At 34.7% G+C, this 16,382-nt stretch overlaps 1 protein-coding gene across 1 annotated transcript in view; it reads right to left on the reverse strand.

Moving 5' to 3' along the window:
* LOC129236084 (calcium-activated potassium channel slowpoke) overlaps positions 1 to 16,382 on the reverse strand; it is a 282,580-nt gene that overhangs the window by 4,617 nt on the left and 261,581 nt on the right. Inside the window, exons 18-24 of the mRNA XM_054870285.1 lie at positions 14,671 to 14,827; positions 13,376 to 13,441; positions 2,304 to 2,481; positions 1,689 to 2,196; positions 1,081 to 1,217; positions 764 to 906; positions 470 to 689 (exon numbers count right to left, since the gene is read on the reverse strand). Coding sequence (XP_054726260.1) covers positions 470 to 689; positions 764 to 906; positions 1,081 to 1,217; positions 1,689 to 2,196; positions 2,304 to 2,481; positions 13,376 to 13,441; positions 14,671 to 14,827 — 1,409 coding nt within the window. The remainder of the gene's footprint in view (positions 1 to 469; positions 690 to 763; positions 907 to 1,080; positions 1,218 to 1,688; positions 2,197 to 2,303; positions 2,482 to 13,375; positions 13,442 to 14,670; positions 14,828 to 16,382) is intronic.

Consider the following 16,382-nt stretch of genomic DNA (forward strand, 5'->3'; position numbering starts at 1 on the left):
AAAACGGTAATTGGCAGTCGACGGCGAAGAGGACGTCCTTGTGTCCGGTGGAAGGACTAAATTTATATCATCTGGCTTCTCTTGGTTTAAGAAACTGGAAAAGGTGTGCGGGAGATATTATTCGGCTGGCTGTAGCCCAGTAACGAGTTGTTACGGCCAATTAAGTAAGTAAGTAATTTAATCTTTATTGTTTATTATTTAAATTATTATTATTATTCAATTAATATTGTTTTACTCAAGTACTGCAGTTAAAAAAGAGTTACGAAACATGGAACTTAAAACCTCTTATATTTGAAGTTTATTAAAAACTGTGAAAAATTTCGCTTATTTTGCACCTCAACACTTGATCCTTAAACAACAATATTTCGTGATATTTATTAACTCTTATAAAATCAGCGATTCATTTCAGTACAACGTGGTAATAAAAAAATATATACAAAAAAAAAAATACCTGATAATGCCGACTCACCTGATCTGTTGGCAGTAGTGAAAAATCATCGGGTGGGTTCGTTATAACGTAACGTTTGCTACTTGCATCACAACTCGAACTCGTGTCCCGAAATCGGTAGAGACCAATACAAAGCATGCCGTACGATTTAAGAGCCGCCACAAATAGATCACCATACTTGCCGCATTCGCCGAATTGTGCCAATGGACCATCATACAGGGAAATTTGGCCAACACGACATCTGTGCAAAAGGAAATGACATGAATTAGATTGACGAATGTGATGCAGTAATAAGCTTTCCAACTTAAATCCTACCTGTCACGATTGCTAAGACTATCCACGGTGCTGTAGCCGCCACGCAAACCAGCACCTTCGGCGAGTATGAGTTCCAGCTCTGGTGTAGCGCCGCCGGTGATTAGTGAGCGGATTAACGTTAAAGCGTTTTGATTAAAGTACGTCTAAAAGAATAAATGAGCAAAAGAAACTTATTTATTTAATATGGAGCATTTGCGTAGTAGCTACGCCCCTAAAAAGAGCTCCAAAAAATACTTGGTTTTGTTTTTTTTTCTTGTGTTTTTTTGCTTTTTTTTTATCGGTTAGGGGAGGCTACTTTAGCAGTTACTTTCAATTACCGTCGACATCAGCGAGTCGAGAACACTAACGGCGAAGGCGGTGCCGCAGGCGAACGGCTGCGTCAGATATAGCTCCGTATCCGGATCATCGTCATCGTCTTGATCGAGAAACTGCACGTTACTATCGTTGACCAGTTCTTGAAACAACAACCAAAACAAAGGTTAACGCTTTGACCTTTAACTAGCGGCATGCGCATTGTAGAATATGACGAGAGCAGAGAGCGACTAATACATTCATGACCGGATTGAATATTTTGGCACAAACTTGGCTCACAGAAGGTCAATAACGCCTTACAATGTGATTTTTATTTTTTTTTTTTTTTGTTTTTCGGAAATGTGACACACTGCAAAGTGTTATGGCTTCAACGAAAGATTACATTATAAAATGTTTAGCTATTACTTTTGTGCGTAAGTACAAATGTGTGATAGGTAAATAAAAAATTGTGCCAACTAAATACAACCGAAAACCAATGCACTACAATAACAAACTTTATAAACTTCACTTATGTGAGCCAACTTTGTGCCATCGTCACCGGCTGGATGAACGTGTCGAACGTGATTTGGTCGTTTAATCGCAAACACAGCCAACTTAGTGCGATGCAGTTTACCTGTTATCATGGGCACATTCGCGCCGTAAACAGAGCCGCGCCGTTGCAGCACAATGGGGCTGCCAGCGGTCGCGCTCAGATTATCGAATTCGGGCCCACGTTGACTCAGTACACCGATCGTATCGTCAAAGGTCATTGCCTTGATGTTGAGCGACGCTAGAATGGCCTCCTTATCGGCCAGCGTCGGATCGTCGTTGCTAGGAACTTTCGCCGACAATATACAACACATATCGCACAGATTCACGTTTACGGCACGCAAATCGGCGCGACTTAGCGGCGAACCGTTTAACACCGATATCTTTGGCAAATTCTGTAACATCTTCCATTCACGTCGTATATAATCCACCGAACCGACTATCACCACATGTTTCAGTTCGTGATAGTGAAAGTTAGAAGCGCGCAATGGCATCACCAGATTGCGCAATCCGATTAGCGGCGAATCTGGATCGGCAAAAAGGCATACGACAACATGACCATTTAGAACGGTCATTGCCGCTTGATTGCGATCCTATAACGAAGGTAGGGGAGAGGGAGGAAAAACAAAATAAAAAAAAAAATGTATATAATTGATTATGTTTGTTGCAAATAGAAGTTAATTCATTTTATTTTGCCCACCAGTATGCAGTCTTCTAAATTTTTAGCCGGACTCCAGTGGAACATGCCCGTTGAATCGTACTTCATTTCTGTCTTTTCAAAATCGAAATCTTTCGATTGGTCATCCGCAATACCGGCCGGTAGTGTAACGCCCCCATTTTGATTTTGTGTGCCCGTGCCGGAACTTCGGCTGGTCGGCCTAAGCGCAGCAGGTGAGAGAAGTACAAAGAGAAAGACAGTTTTAGTCAAGCAGCGACAAGCAAATTGAAATTGAACCCATTGTGCATCACTACTACAATAGAAGTATACTTATGTATGTACGAGTATGTATGCATATTAACGGTTGCTTACAAATGACCAAATATCAGTATTTTATTGGATACGAATACTTATGCAAGAAATGGAATCAAATGAACGAACAGAGTTATGCATTTGTAAGTACGAGAATGTATGAGTATTTGTGCTGAATTAAATGTGCTCTGTTACCATAAAAATATGCATTTATATGTACGAGTATTGTGAAATATTTTTTTTCCTTCAACTACGTCATCTAAATATTTTCCATACATTTACTTTATGCTTTGAGGTGATGCTCTCAATGATGATGCTTACTGGCGCGATTTGTGTTTTCGCTGATAAAATGTTTTTGTTTTTGTTTTGTGTTGTTTCTTTTTTTTTGGTTTGTTTTTCGGTCGTAGTTGCAATAAATAATAAAATCATGTAAATCGCTATCTTTGCCTATGCCTTAGGCTACATATGAATATTTATTTTATCTTACAGTTGGAATTAAACCCATTTTATATTCTTAAATTTTCGGTGACTCAAAAAGCAACAGATTAAGCTTGAAAATTCATCTAAGCAGCTTTGGTTTTAATAACGAAGCATCTAAACTAAAATGTTATTCTTATTGTTATTTTTGGGCATCCTTCAGCGATTAAGAAAATGTCTTTTAATCCTACTTCCGAGAGATACTTTTTTAGTATGGCCTCTATTAGTACACCGCACGAAAAAATTATAAGACCCAGATGATTGTGGTGGAAAAGAGTGGAACACTAACCCAACACGGTTAAATAATGACTCACAAAAATGATACACAGATGGTGCCAAATCGCTCCAAGGAGTAGGAGCAGGAATAGTGGGGCCTAGAGCACACAAACTCCTAACACTAAGTACAGATACCACGATTTTCCATACGGAGCTCTTCGCCTTAATGGAAACAGTAGAAATCATATCCAAAAGAAGGTTCGAGAAAGTAAAAATTAAAATAGTTTTGGGCAGCCAATTGGTTCTCCAAGCTTTGAATAGCTTCACGTTCAAGTCAAAAGTCCTAATAGATTGCAACAATGCACTCAACAAACAGGCCACTCATAATCAGGTCTCACTGATTTGGGTATCTGGGACATGAGGGACACGAAGGAAATGAGAAGGCAGACTTTTATGACAAAAAATGATCATGCGGGCTATTTATTGGACCAACGCCATTTTTCGGCTTTAACAAAAATAATATAAATGAGGAAACCAAAAAATGGATCCAAACTAAAATCAGTGAACACTGGAACGGCACAAGCGGCCTTTATCACTCCAAAAAGTTTTTGAGCATTAATGCCAACAGAGCAAAATCTGCTCTAACCCTAGAGCCTGTAATGAGAGATCGTGTAGATTCTGCTGTGATAAAGAGGAGTCTATGGAACACTTAATCACCAACTGTGAGACATTAGGCCACAGGAGACACAGAATCCTGGGCTCGTACCTACTAGAGGAGGAATACCTACAATTGCGCCCATCCTAAGGAGCTGGTTCGATTCCTCGGTATACTAAACAATTATAATTAGTAATTTGGGACGCACAATAGATCAATCTGGTTGCAGTGCATAAAGGCCTTAGCCTAACCCGTACAAGCATTACCATTACCATTACCATGGTGCTATCTACTAAAGCCATAAAAAGAAAATGTCGCAATATCGTTTCGTTGACTGTATGTTTAAAATCTCATTCCTCATTCAATGTTGGAAATGCAGTATTTATAAGACCAAAAGCGTTTGCCTTTAATTTAAAAGTGTACAATGTAAGTTGTTACCTTAAAATTATTATATTATAACTGCTTTTGATCGCTTTATCTCATTCTCATATTTATTTGTAGTTTAGAAAAAAAAATGTATACCGCGAGGAAAAGCTTTATCTGACCAGGGATAATTTTTACATGGAGAAAGAGGACTTACAATGCGAAAGATTGCTTCAAAATTAAAAAGAAGCAAAACTGTAGGTTTGCATTACTTTCATGTGAAAGAAAAGTATGAATGTCCAAAGAGATAGTGGTCGAAAACCAAGACTTAACGGTAGAGACAAACGTTTAGCTATAAATAAATCAAATAACCCTGCTGAACTTACACACGCTTTTAATATGGGAGTTACTATTTGTCGTTGGCAACAAATTTCGCAAGCGGATTAATACCCTAGAATATGTAAAACGAGTACCTAAACTTAACTTTTTCAGACGACACAAACAAGCCAGATTGACATTTGCAGCAACGTCCCATTTTTGGGAAGATGAATGAGCAAGAGTAATTATTCCGAAGAAAACAAATTCAATCTGGAAGATACAGATGGTTCCCAAATGGATTTTTTATGATAAGCGGAAGAAAAAGGAGGGGGGAATGGCTTGTAATTTCGGAGGTGGTTCTGACACGGTTTGTGGGTAGCCATTATGTTTCATATCCACAAAAGTGAATAGTGTCAATTATATATGTAGAACTTCTAGACGAAGTACTTATCACTTTTTTGATGATAATTTCGATAAGGAGAGGATTTTCTAGTATGACAAGGCAGCCGTTCATGCTTCCAAAGCAGCAAAAGAGTTTCTGGCAGCGAAAAACAAACGATTTTGGAATGGCTTGCCTACAGCCCTGATCTCAACCCAATCGGAATTGTGTGAGTCATGCTTTCTCAGTTTTCCAAAATGTGAGAGAGTTGCATAGCGCTAAAAGCCTTAGAAGTGCGATTAATGGCGAATGGTCAAAAATGTATTAAGATATTATAAAAAACTTAATCAAATCGATGCTTGACGACTTCAAGAATTTATAATCAAAGGACGATCCAACACAAATTACTAAGCTCCAAATTATAAACTAACCCCAAGAGTTCTATGTGTTTATTTTAAATATAAAAACATTTTCGTTATGTAGATTTAACTCTTCCTAATAATTCGGCCGAAAGAGTTGGTGCGTGTCTACCTTACGTTGAAACTCCGTGAAACACCAAAATGAAGAAAAGGTTTTTCCAAATAGCGGTTGCCCCTCGGCAGGCAATGGCAAACCACCGAGTGTATTTGTGCCATGAAAAGCTGCTCATTAAAAATATTTGCCGTTCGGTGTCGGCTTAAACTGTTTAGGTCCCTCCATTTGTGGAACAACATCAAGACGCACGCCACAAATAAGAGGAGGAGCTCGGCCAAATACTCAAAAATGGTGCAATTAATTTATGTTTTATGAAATGTGTGCTTATTTTAGGATATTTTTAAAACATATGTACATCATTAAAAGTTTAAGTATTGAAAATTATAAATTGTTGGCCCTAAACTGATAATAAAAATATAAGAAATTAAGTTGGTCTTATAATTTTTTGTGTGGCGTGTTGACGACGGCACTTCACGACGTAGTAACAGAAAAACTTCCTTGCCTGCAATGTCGTCTTAAAGCCAGCTTCTTAAATATTTTCAAAGGGGAAAGGACATAGAAAATAGTTATATTTTTTGGTGTAAAAAAAGTAGCTATTTATTTGTTTACAATCATTAATTGTTAATACATTTAAAAAAAACATAATAACTTTATGCTGTTTTTGATCAAATAACGTTTAATCTTTAAATGTCAGCACTACATCTGCTTATTGTCGCAGCCAAAGTAGAAATATATTTAATTTGGCGACGCACAGTGGGGATTTTGCGGAAAAAAGTCAAATTTCCAACATACCACCTACGCAATGTTTAATGGTATTTCTAAATTCCAGAATAGAACCAACAATAAAATCAAAAAGAATTACTAAATTCCGACTTACAGTTTTTTTTTTATAGATATGTGAAAAGTATAATTGTTTTATAGTATTGAACTGACTAAGAAAAAACCTCAAAGCCCAAGGTGGTTTTTTTCCTTTTGCTTGAGCCGACTTCGATTTTTTTATTTTTCATTTAGGGTACGATATTTTTATATATTTTAGCCGGAAGAACAAAGGCTGTGAAGCATTTGATTATCTATTTATAATTAATTTTACAAAAACAAAAAAAAAAATCATATTCCTTCATATTCTTGGATCTGCAAGTTGAGCTACATTTACCTACGGTCAGAAACTAGTATCAACGTGTTCCTTAATAGCGTCTCTTTCAGTTTTAATCAATTGCAGGTGCCACCAGGCGCCACTGCCTTTTTTTTTGGCAATGATAACACAGGGCAACAAAAAAAAAAAAAAAATCTGCGGCAATAATTTTGTTAATGGTTTTCATTAGCACTATGAATAAAATTTAAGAAGTTCAATCCAGGCTCATTTAGAAGCACTGAAATTCGGCATGTCTATAATATGGAATTTAAACGAGGACGAGTCGACTCACATACTCGCCCAATAAAAAAAGCCAGAAAACAATTGATAAAACGAGAGCTAAAAGATAAAATTGGGATACAGGTTGATACTGTCAAGCAAGGATCCGGCACAACAAATTCCGGAAACACGTCACGAAGATTCTTTGCCAATCCAACCTTAGTTTCTGAAATAACAGGTTTGGACGAAGATTTAATTAAAAGATTTGCTGTTATTCTTGAAGCCATAACCATACGTGAGCCAGTGAACCCAACAAAATTTGGAGATTTTTGTATGGAGACAGCAAAAAAGTTTGTTACTTTGTATGAATGGTACAATATGCCAACTACTCTCCATAAAATTCTCATACACGGTAAGGATATAATGGAAAATTGTATTTTCCCTGTGGGTATATTGTCTGAAGAGGCTCAGGAATGTAGAAACAAAGACTACAAAAAGTATAGACCCAGAAACTCCAGAAAATGCAGCAGAATTGCCACGAATCAAGACATCATGCACCGAATGATGGTGACATCAGACCCGTTGATATCACATTTGACACCTTCGTTCAATAAGAAAAAGCACAGTGATTTAAGCAAGGAAGTAATTGCGCTTTTACAAGAATAAAATTTGCAAAAAAATATGTTTTATATGAATATGTAATGTGTATAATTTGTGTATGTATGACATCATTAAAAATAAATATTTGTTCATTATTTATTCACTTGTCGGCAGTCCATATAAAAATTTTCATATTTTTACAAATAACGCAGTAGTATATATTTCTATATGGAAAAAACATTGATTTTCAACATTTTTTTAAAACAGTTTTTAAACATTGTTTTAAATCATGTTCTTTCCATATATTTTTAAAAATAAAATTTATGAACTTTAAAAAACATTATTTTTTTAAATTTTTTAAAAATTTTTTTTTAAAAAATAGTTTTAAAAAATAATGTTTTTAAACATGTTCTTTTCATACACAAATATATACAACTTCGTTAGTAGTAAAAATGTAAATATTTTTTGTATGTATACTTTTTTCCGCATCTCAGTACAAAAATCCCCAGTGTGCGACGTCGACAATTGCAGTTCTAAAGCCAAAATGTCGTGCTGCCGTCTAATAATTGGGTTCATAAGAATTTGTTTACAATATTTTAGTATTTTTGCCGCCATCAAAGTTTTTTACTCAAAAGTCCTTCGAATGCATCGCATCGTCCGTCATCAGATGGCCACCTAGGATGCTTTCGCGATTGTGATTCATTTTAGTGCACTGTTCAAGTTCATTCCCCACACTGCAGAATTTGTAAATTTGACAGGAATGAGTTCCCCGTATACATCTTCTTGTGGGGATACTATAAGAACACTAAACCATATGACATACAAGGTGAAGTCCAAAATAAACAAGACTCATAAAAATGTCTTTGGAAGTAACATCTTTAGGTGACATTCAGTTCAGTGGAAGCGAAGTTATTGCGTCTAAAGTGTCAGTACGTTTGTGTCATCTGTACAAAAATTTCTTTCAAATGAAGAGCTAATATCAAGTTTTGTTTTAAAATTGGTAAAACGTTTACCGAAACATTTGAATTAATGAAACAAGTTTATGACGATGATTGTCTATCTCGTGCCCGAGTTCATGAGTGGTTTTCACGTTTCAGAGATGGTTGCATGGGGCCGCCCAAAATCAGTAATCACCGAAAACTCGATCGAAATTGTTCGTAAATTTATCAAAAATAAACCGAAATCATCGTTGCTGAAAGACCCTATTAAAGAGGCGAGAAAAGACGAGAACTTCCTTTATAACATTGTAACTGGCGATAAAACGTGGCGTTTTCAACATGAACCTGTAACTAAGCGTCAAAGTGCCGAAAGGAAGGCCCCAGACGAGCCACCACCCAAAAAATTGCGTTTGGAGAAGTCAAAAATCAAATCGATGCTTATTTGTTTTTACGATTCCAAGGAAATTTTCCACAAGGAGTTTGTGCCAATTAGCCAAACCGTCAATGCCATTTTCTATCTTGGCGTTGTGAAGCGTTTGTTGCATCGCATTCGTCAAATTCGCCCTGAATACCGTGAAGTAGGTAGTTGGCGGTTATTGCTGATAATGCAACATTTCATAGATCCACTATTGTGACTGATTTTTTGAACAGAAATCGCATTTTAACCATCAAACACTTACGTGATATGGCTTTCTGTGACTCTAACTATTCGGAAAATTGCACTTGGTGATGAAAGGAAAAGGCTTTGCGTGCGTAGAGGCCATCCAAAAGACTTGTACGGACATCCTGAAGAACATTCCGGTCAATGACCTGAAATACTCTTTCGAAAAGCTTTTAGATCGCGCAAAACAGTGTATCGAGGCTAGAGGGTACTATTTTGAATAAATAAACTCGAATTTATCAGAACAAAAGCTCCTGTCGTTTCTATTTTTTATTTTGGACTTCAACTTGTACTGTTTGTTTACGTGCTTCTAACAGCGATTCCTGGAGTTGTAGTGTAGGAGGTAGATAGGGATTTCTGTACTTGTTTATTTGTGCGTACGTCCAGCTCCTCAAAAACTGCGCTTCAGTCGCTTCTTTGAACATTTGGACAGTTTAGGTAGGATAGTTTGATTGGGGAATGCTTAAAAGTAAGTAGGCATAAATATGGATACAATCAGAGACAAGACAGATGCAGTTTTCACTAATGAGCAGGTCGGTGATTAAGCCGGAACCGGTAATAGGTCATAATCGGTCAACGTGTCACATTTCTTCTGCTCTTGGGCTAAGTTAGAATTAAGCTAGACATTCTTGCGGGGTGAATTAACATCTTGTAAGGTTGTTGAAATAATTTTTTCTTCAAGGAACGCAGAAGTTACCAAATATCTTTTAACGCTTCCAACAGTATACCTATTGTATACTATGTATTATGTGATATTTTACGGTAAATTGTAAATGTTATGGAAAGTGAAATTCTCATAGCATGTAACGTAGGTAAGAGCTAAGGATATCCTGTAGCGTTTTCTGTGTTCTGTCCGGCAGCTCAAGTCTCTTGATTCTCCTCATTTTAACGTCTCTTTTAACGCATTATACATTTTTTTAACTTTAACTTGGTTGAAAGAGAGCCGCGTTATTGACTTTGAAGGATTAATAAAATTTTCAATTCGAAAAAATGTTTCGTCGCTCGAATATAAAATAGCACAGCTCTAATAGTATAAAAACTAGAAAAGCTTTGCCATATTTATATCAATTGATTTTTTTCTCTATCTACCTCTAAACGGCGGTATTGCAATATTAGTCATAGTAACCTTCAACTTTGACAATCGAAACGAAAAATAAAATGAAGCAGATGAAAATGAAGCTAATGCGAAGAAAACAAAATCTAAATTTGAAACTTTACAAATTCGGTAATATATAATATTTATGAAATAGTAAACACATGAAAAAATAATTTTGTTACAAAATTTCAAATTTTGATTTGAATTAAATTTCTCCATTACAAAAATACTCATATTAGAATTGAGGCCGATTCATAAAATAAGTTCTGAAGTGAAGTGAAAAAAGTTGAAGTGATAATTTAGGATGTACTTATTTATGTAGTAAGGCGATACAATTATGATGTGGACGCTTGCGAAATGAATGGCATTGATGTGGGCGCATCAAAATGATATCATTAGACTATTGCAGTGAAGTCTGCGGCAGCTGATGGCAGCCGTCTCCCACTTACAATTGAGTAACATATCGTCGCCGCTGCGGTAAAAGCGGCTAACTGCAATTTTCGGTCAAAATAACTAAATTCTTTCTTCATTTATAACTTAAAACTTAAGCGAAAAAAATAATTTTTTTTTAGGTCTTTAAATAGAGTATAATACAAAGGGTTACAAATGAGTATTTTCAAAATGTGAAGGCAGTTCGCAGCTATTACTTATTGTCGTCGAGTTTCCTTGACCTCTCTTGTTTCAATCTTCGGTCCATTATGTGGAATATCTTTATCGGGATAGGATAAATCAGTAGGAATTCACGGATGAAGTAGAACAGAATTGCAGTGGACAGCGCGGAATGGATTGGCGAGTAGTCGCTGTCAAAATAAGAACACATTTAATAGCATGAAATTGCACAGAATTGCGACAGGAACGGATTTTTTGCCGTCGATTATTTTTACGGCGACAAAATAATTAGATTTATTTTCATTTTTTCCGACGGGTTGAAGACTTAGGGTTGCTTTTCTGATTACTTAATGAAAATTTATTTATTTACAAGCAACAACAAGAAAATAACAAGGAAGTATGTAATATTCGATTTGCATAAGAAACCCTGTAAATTATCAATTACTTAGAAATAAGTTGCTTATTGGTAACAACGAGCTTCAACGAGTTGCTTCACAAATGTGGCAAACGAAAGGACTTCACTACAAAATTAATTTTATTGTAACCAAAAAATGATAAATTTTGGTCTGGTCTAGAACGCTGCAGGACTGCCAAGTGTTTTGTGACAAGCCCGAACAGAAAACTGTCAAACTTTCAACTAAAACTTGGAAGGAAAGACATTCAGTTGATGGTCGGTATTATTACAGGACACAACCCATGGGGTCAGCATATGACCACATTGGAATCATTGAGGACCCGATGTGCCTATCTTACTTGGAGGAGGCGAATAGCACTAAGTATTTTCTCTGTGAGTGTCTTGCCTTTGCTAGAGCAAGGCTACGAATTTTGGGTTCCGATATCGTGAAAATGAGTAATATTCGTTCTCTAAAACTGGAGGATATTTACAGATTTACCAAAGAAAAATGGAAAATTCTCACAGGACTATTTATCTCTATCTCTGTCTCTATTCTTTCTTTGACACCTTTCTTCTTTCCTCCTTGACTATCTACCCTCTTTTCATAGCTCTAAATACAGTGGGCTTTTTAGACTGAGTGTTTTAGGAGCCACCAAATCTCTTGGTGCTCCTTGGGCAAACACTGATATGGCCCCGTGCGACTTCTTTTTGCTTTCCAAGTTTAAGTTACCACTTCATGGAAGTAGATTTCAGTCGATAAAGGAAGTGCGACAAAGGAGCTGAAGGCCATCCCATCGTCGGCCTACCAGGGGTGCATGGAGGACTGGGTTAAACGTTGGCACATGTGTGTTGCTTCAGACGGGTCATATTTTGAAGGAGATAAAATAAATTTGTCTGGAATTTAACTCTGCCTTGTTTTATTGCCTGCCCTTTAAGTGCACCTGATTTTCGACGCTACATACTGCATTAGTTCGGCTGGCAATCGGTTAATTTTCTTGGATTGATTATCGCTTTACAACATTTTTCACACATCACTTGATACATGAAATATTTCCTAAGAGGTGCCTATGAAAATCGTTAATCCAACAACGTCTGTGCATGTCATTGCACTTATTACAGTTTGTTGTCATATTGTAGTTTATTATTTAAATATGTAATAGAAAATGTCACTGAATGACGTAATGAGTGGATTTATGTGGCGTTTGCGGGTAATGAGTATTTATGAAATTATGTAAAATGTGGCTGATGTTGCACTAAGGTGGTTAAGGTGGTTAGTGTTTTAATGTTGATGGTCGAATAGATATGCACACATAGATATAAGTTAACACTTAAAATGAATTAGTTAAACACTTATTTTAAATACGACATTTAATTGCTATTCATTCACAGATAAAGAGGTAAAGAGAGAAAGAAGACGGGCATTACAAATACGAGCACAACAACAATCAAAGGTTTATTTGAATTCAATACAAATTATTCAAGGCAATGAAAAACTAATTTAAAATTGATTTATGTACAAAGTACGCGTGCATTCAAATTAGTTAGTAAAATGTTATGACTTAAGCATTTCGCTTGCAGTTTGACTGCAGTTATTTAATGCACCTACAGGCGAAGCAAGTCAAAGCGAGTAAAGTGTAAAGTGGCAATGAATCGAAGGAAGTGCTTTGAAACTCATACATGCAGCACATATTTGATATCTTCTGAATGTATGTATGTAAGTATGTATTCGTTTTTGTAATTATGAGGTAGTATGCACGTGTAAACATACAAAACAATGCTAAAGACAAAATATTATTACTTGGAAAAAGTTTTAAATGAAATATTGAGAAAATGTATGACATTATTTAACAGGTGAACTACTTATGCAATTTTTTATGTTTTGTTTTTATTTTTCAATGTTGGAAAACAAGACACATTCACAGACAAAAATTACAAAATGTTAAGTGCACCAAAAATTTGCAAAACGTGCACGTGGTAGTGCACACAGATACGTATATTTATGTACGCAAAAGTATGTATGGAGATGAATTCAGTTCACATACACATTTACAGCAAAACATATCACAATACGTAAATATACAAATGTGTAGGTGTAATATATATTTATATACAAGTACGAGTAGTATGCGTGTGATATTTTGACTTTTTGGCAAACAGACAACATACAAAGACAATAGTTAGTCGATAGTTAAATAAGTAGTGGCAAACAACTATTGTGTGAAACTTCAAGTTAAAGCATTAAAATTTTAATAGTTTAGAATGGACGCATACATGAGCTTTTTAACTTCGTAAGCGAGTTGATAGCCCGCATATGGGTTAGCATCGTTTTCTGGCGGCCTGAAACAAAATTTTCATTAAGAGTTTTCTTTTGTTGTTATTATTAGTGGTTATTATGCATTTGCATTTGACATTGCTTACAAACACATACATATACATATTTATTAGTAGAAGAACATATTTTCGGTATATAACATTTAAAAAAAAAATTTTTTTCACAATTTTTTTTTCAATAAATTTAAAAGAAAAAAAATATATTTTTTTCAAAATATCTTTTGGTTATATATTAACATTTAAAAAAAAATTTTTTCATAACTTTTTTTCATAATTTTTTTTTCACAAATTTTTTTTTTTCAATAAATCTAAAAGAACAAAAAAAAATTTATTTTTTTCAATAAATTTTTTTTTTTTTTTTTTTTTTTCAAAAAAAAAATTGTTTTTTTTTTGTTTTGCATTTACAATTAATAAGCTGCATATTTTACAAACGCTTGCTGTTAGATATTTATAATAAACACAAAGAAATTAGTTGTGAAAAACTCGAATTGTTAATTTGAAAAGAAATGCGTGAAATGAAATTGTCGATGATTTTGCAGAAAATAGCGCAAATTATAAAAAAAATCAGACATGATTTAGAACACTCGCACAGCGCAGAAATAAACTAACTTAAGTGAAATAACTATAGTTTTAATAGAATAATTGCGTGGCTTTGCTAACTAATTTTTTGTTGTCTAATTAAAAATTAAAACATTTTTGTCTTTTAAATTTGCTAAACTAATAATTTCGAGGGACCTATTTTTACGACATAATATACGCTTGCGCTATTTTTCTTAACTCCTCAAGAGGTTCTGTTTAGTTGAGGATGTTTTTTATATAATTAAACACATTTTTTTTTGTTATTTTTATTTTTTTTAATTAAATTATTTTTATATTAATTTTTTTATTTTAATTTTTTTTTATTTTTAGTTGTTTATTTTTATTTTTTTTATTTTAATTTTTCTTATTTTTAGTGGTTTTATTTTTATTTTTTCATTTTTGCTTATTAACAAAAATTGTATTCTTATTTGAATTTGTTTTGTTTATTTTTCCCACTACCTAAGCACTAATTTTAGGCTAGTTTGCTTTCTCGCTGCTTGATTTTTTACAGCAAAGGCGTAGCTTCAATTTTTTAAGCATCTCAATGAAAAAAGTTTCATTAAAATCTTTTATATATAAATAACTTTTATATATAAGCAACTTTTATATATGTATAAGTAACTCTTTCCTATTTTGCTTTTACTTTGGATACTCACCTGTTGTACTGCGATGGTGATATCACCTGTCCTTCAACCTGTTGCCGGTTAATTGTAGGCTTCACCTTGTTAACTTGTTTTGCTGCTATTGAATTCATATGCAACCCTGTACTACCGTTACCGGTGCCGTTTGTACGACGGCCATTGCGATTTATGACTGTAAATAAAAATTTTAGAAATTTTACTGAATGTTTCCACATAAACTAATGTGAAATACGTAGAGTTAATTATTAATACAACACTTTAGGACACGTGTGACTATACAGGGTGTCTCAAAATGGTACTTTACATAACGTTGTCAAGACTTTTTCTCATTGCTTGTAGGTATGCAAAACCAATGCCACTTCCATATAGGAAAAGGTGCCACATTTAGCGTGATATTTTTGTTGCATGCGAGAAAATTGTAGCTTAATCATGGATTATTGCAGGCAAACACACACAAATTGCACAAATCGACCACGATGGAGAGGATGATAAATAAAGTGGCGTTAGTTTACTTTGTGGTACCGCTACTTTACTCTCAGCGATTTTTACAGCATCGCTGTGTGTGGGACGTCGCATTTTTCGCAATTTATTCGTGTATTGTTTGTGTAATTTCTCCTTCATCTTGCTTTTTTTTCGCATTTTCACATCTCTCTCATGCAATTGCATCAATGTGACATCACGCACTCTCTGATGCGCGCTATACTGTTTCTATCATTTTGGCAAATCGACTGGAATTAGAGTTTTGTAGAGACGTTACGAAAACGCTTTTATCTGGGGTTGTGGCAATGCGAATTGGTCACCAAGTTTGTGCAATTTGACGCTGCTGATTTTTGATAGGGATCTTGTCAGAAACTAAGGTAAGACTAAAACTAACCACTGATGAAATTGTGCCGGCACTATGCCCAAATTGCTTCGCAAATTTAGTCTAAAGTGACTGAGACTGCTTAAACTTAAACTTATGAAAATTGTGTTAAAAGTCTTAAAGTCACGGGACGGCTACCCTCGTATACGTAAATTTTCTGTATGCACATCTGATTATTGTTTCTTGGTGTTGCAATATATTTTGGTCGAAAAGATGATTTCACAAAGGTTTTACTTCGAGTGGCCGTCTTGTAGCCCTGTCATTATTATTATTAATGTATTGTGACTAAAACAGATCTAATGTGCAAAAGCCCGCTGAGGTACTTTTATTTTAACGCTTTTAAAAATTTTAGCAAATTCTGGTGCTTAACGTTTCATAATTTATATGGAGGCTGGCAATACTACCAAGGTTGTGTCGGCACAGTAGCGAAGAAGGGTTGAAGAAATGATCCTATTGATTTCTCAAGTCTTTAATAAATTCTTGGTAACCTTTTTTAAATAAAATCAATTTTTTTGTTTTAAATAACTATTTACAACCAGTTTCTACTTTTACTTTCAATTCTTTTTTATCATTACCTTAAATAGCTCGATCATTTTGAGACACTCCATCTAATTAATACACATACAAATATTATTTGCAAGTTATAGGCATTGCAAATTTGTTTTTAATGGAATCACTCTCGTTATTAGTGTTACGTTGACATAAAATTTTTAATTAGGTTAGACCCTCAAGTTTTTGGAAGCCTACTTTAAACATACGACACACAATCACTTAGTACTAAGCGTTTGGTTTTTGGTTTGGCTTTTAATAGTTACTTGATTAAAGGATGATTAATATATAATTATTTATGAGTACCAGTAAAGCT

Source organism: Anastrepha obliqua, chromosome 1, assembly GCF_027943255.1.
Source record: "Anastrepha obliqua isolate idAnaObli1 chromosome 1, idAnaObli1_1.0, whole genome shotgun sequence".
In the NCBI taxonomy this organism is placed as follows: domain Eukaryota; kingdom Metazoa; phylum Arthropoda; class Insecta; order Diptera; family Tephritidae; genus Anastrepha; species Anastrepha obliqua.